The sequence below is a fragment of the Austrofundulus limnaeus genome, unplaced genomic scaffold (genome assembly GCF_001266775.1).
Source record: "Austrofundulus limnaeus strain Quisiro unplaced genomic scaffold, Austrofundulus_limnaeus-1.0 Scaffold1604, whole genome shotgun sequence".
Classification (NCBI taxonomy): domain Eukaryota; kingdom Metazoa; phylum Chordata; class Actinopteri; order Cyprinodontiformes; family Rivulidae; genus Austrofundulus; species Austrofundulus limnaeus.
Window position 1 is genome coordinate 80,946 of NW_013954006.1, and position 2,244 is coordinate 83,189.

General features: G+C 33.4%; 1 protein-coding gene across 1 annotated transcript in view; it reads left to right on the top strand.

Annotated features, from left to right (window-relative positions):
- LOC106535892 (protein broad-minded) overlaps nt 1-2,133 on the top strand; it is a gene marked incomplete at its 5' end in the record, with an annotated part of 5,023 nt that extends 2,890 nt beyond the window's left edge. The window contains 1 exon segment of the mRNA XM_014033030.1: nt 1,868-2,133. Within this exon segment, the coding sequence (XP_013888484.1) occupies nt 1,868-1,987 (120 nt within the window).
- Nucleotides 2,134-2,244: the final 111 nt, after the last annotated feature.

Genomic DNA, 2,244 nt, shown 5'->3' on the forward strand with positions numbered 1-2,244 from the left:
CATAAAAACATCAACTCAAACAGCAAATCAAATAACTTCATATTTTACTTTTCATATACTGTATCTTCAAAAAACTAGCTTTTATGTGTCTCTTAAATACATACATTGATCGAGCATTTTTAAGATCATCTTCCAGACTATTCCATAATCCCATACCCTGGATTAAACTATACCCCAGACTAAACTTTACCCTGGATTAAAGTACGTCTTTCTTTCAAGCAAGTACAAACATATGGCTTCCCTTAAGATAATAACAACTGTCTCTCTTAACAAAGTTTACTTGAATGTTGGAAGGTAATACATTTCTGTGAACCATTAACAGTAAAATGTTATAATCAACCAAATCATAGAATTAAAAAATTTTCAGTTTGCAAAATAATGTATTTGATGGATGGTTGTAATATTTTCTCGTGATAATTCTTATGACTCTTTTCTGTAAAACAAAAATCGAATTTGTAATTGTTTTGCAATCTTTACCCCAGACTTAGGTACAGTAAATTAAACGTGTGTTTCTGTACCATCTCAAAGCTTTTTTCTATATCTGTACCTAAACTAAAAAAATGTATTATTGTCAGGAAATAAAACACATTTGAAAAGTCCTGACACATTTACTAAGTCATTCACATATAAAATAAATAACTTAGGTCCCAGTACAGAACCTTGCGGGACTCCACATGTGATATTACCAAGTTTAGATCTTACACCATTTATCTGTGTGAACTGTTTCCTATCTTTCAAATAACTGGATACCCATTGTAGTGCCGATCCTCTAATACCATATTTACTTAATTTTTCAAGAAGAATACTGTGATCTGTTGTGACAAATATAAGAAATAACTCAGCAGAAWGACAATTCGTAAAGCTTTACTTTGTCTTTTCCTTTTTAGTCGGCAGCTGTAGCTCCGCCTCTTGGCTAAACAAAACTATTTCCTCAGATTTCACCTCTGACAGAAACAAACACTTTTATCTGTGARGCATTTTGAGTTGTGTTGACATRCCGTACGTTCGTCACATTTAGGTTTGGTTTATCTGTGTTGAAGTTTAGTCAAACCAAACCAGGAGTGAGACATCTGAGTCAGCGCTAGAGGGGGCGTGGTCAAAGATCAAACTCCGAGCGCTGCAGCCYGCGCCGCGGCACACTGTACTTATTCACTTGTGGGATGCTAAAAGGATAAACATTAGCAGTTTAGCTTTTGTCAATTTTATTTTTATTTAGCTTTAGCAGTTAAGCTGTTAGTGACGGTAATAGTTTGATTAGCTGTGTCCACTTCAATAATTACTAATAATGAAGTTGTTATAATTAGAACTTTTATTTAAGACTCTAAAATTACACAAACCTTTAAGAATCACAAACCAAAATATGTTTTTAACTAATAATTCTTTTTCCTCTAAGAAATCTTCTCATTAGTTTCTCCTCCTCAGACTCTCAGTGAGCGTTAACACAACTCATTAATCAAGTGATGACAAGCAAAAAAAAAAGTTGTAGAAATCTTCAGTAATTAACACATTAATTAGCGTAGCTAATGAGCTCTTTAATACTGACGCTCAGCATATTGTGAAGCTTCTACGGGACGTTAAGCAGCTGAAATCACCTGTTCAGGATGTTCATTAGCACGAAATCTACATTTAAACTCTCATTAGGAAGAAACAAAACTTTCAAATAAACAAATAATCAAACTGCCAGCTGATTCCCCTGCTTCAGCCCAGGTTTTACAATAAATAAACATATTTTCAGAGAAAGTGTTTCAGCCAAGGTTTTTCAAACATCGTGAGGAACTCCAAAAAAATGTTTCAACACATGAATGCTGTCATATTTATCGAGCTTTAACACGCTGAATCAATTTCCTCTTCTTTTTATTTTTTGCAGGAAGAGCCAATCTGGGGCTTCAAGTTCTGCAACTACCTGGACTTTATGTTGGACCTGGAGCGCAGCTACAGAAACGTTGTTCTGACCGACATGAAAAATATTAAAAACCCTGTTCAGTAAACTACRAAACAATTTTTATTCATCGTTTTTTCAAACAAATCAGATAAATTAACTTAAACTGTAAACTGTATAAAGATTGTTTGTGGTCAGTAAATGTTAAAATATTCTGTATTTAGAAAATGTTTGTATTAAAATGTTGAAATATCAAATTGGTCTTATTTTGTGAACTTTACTAACAAAGGAAAAAAAATAGTATAGGTCTTCTGGACGGTTCTTCTTTAATGAAACGTTTCGTCTCTCCTCCAAGAGACTTCTTC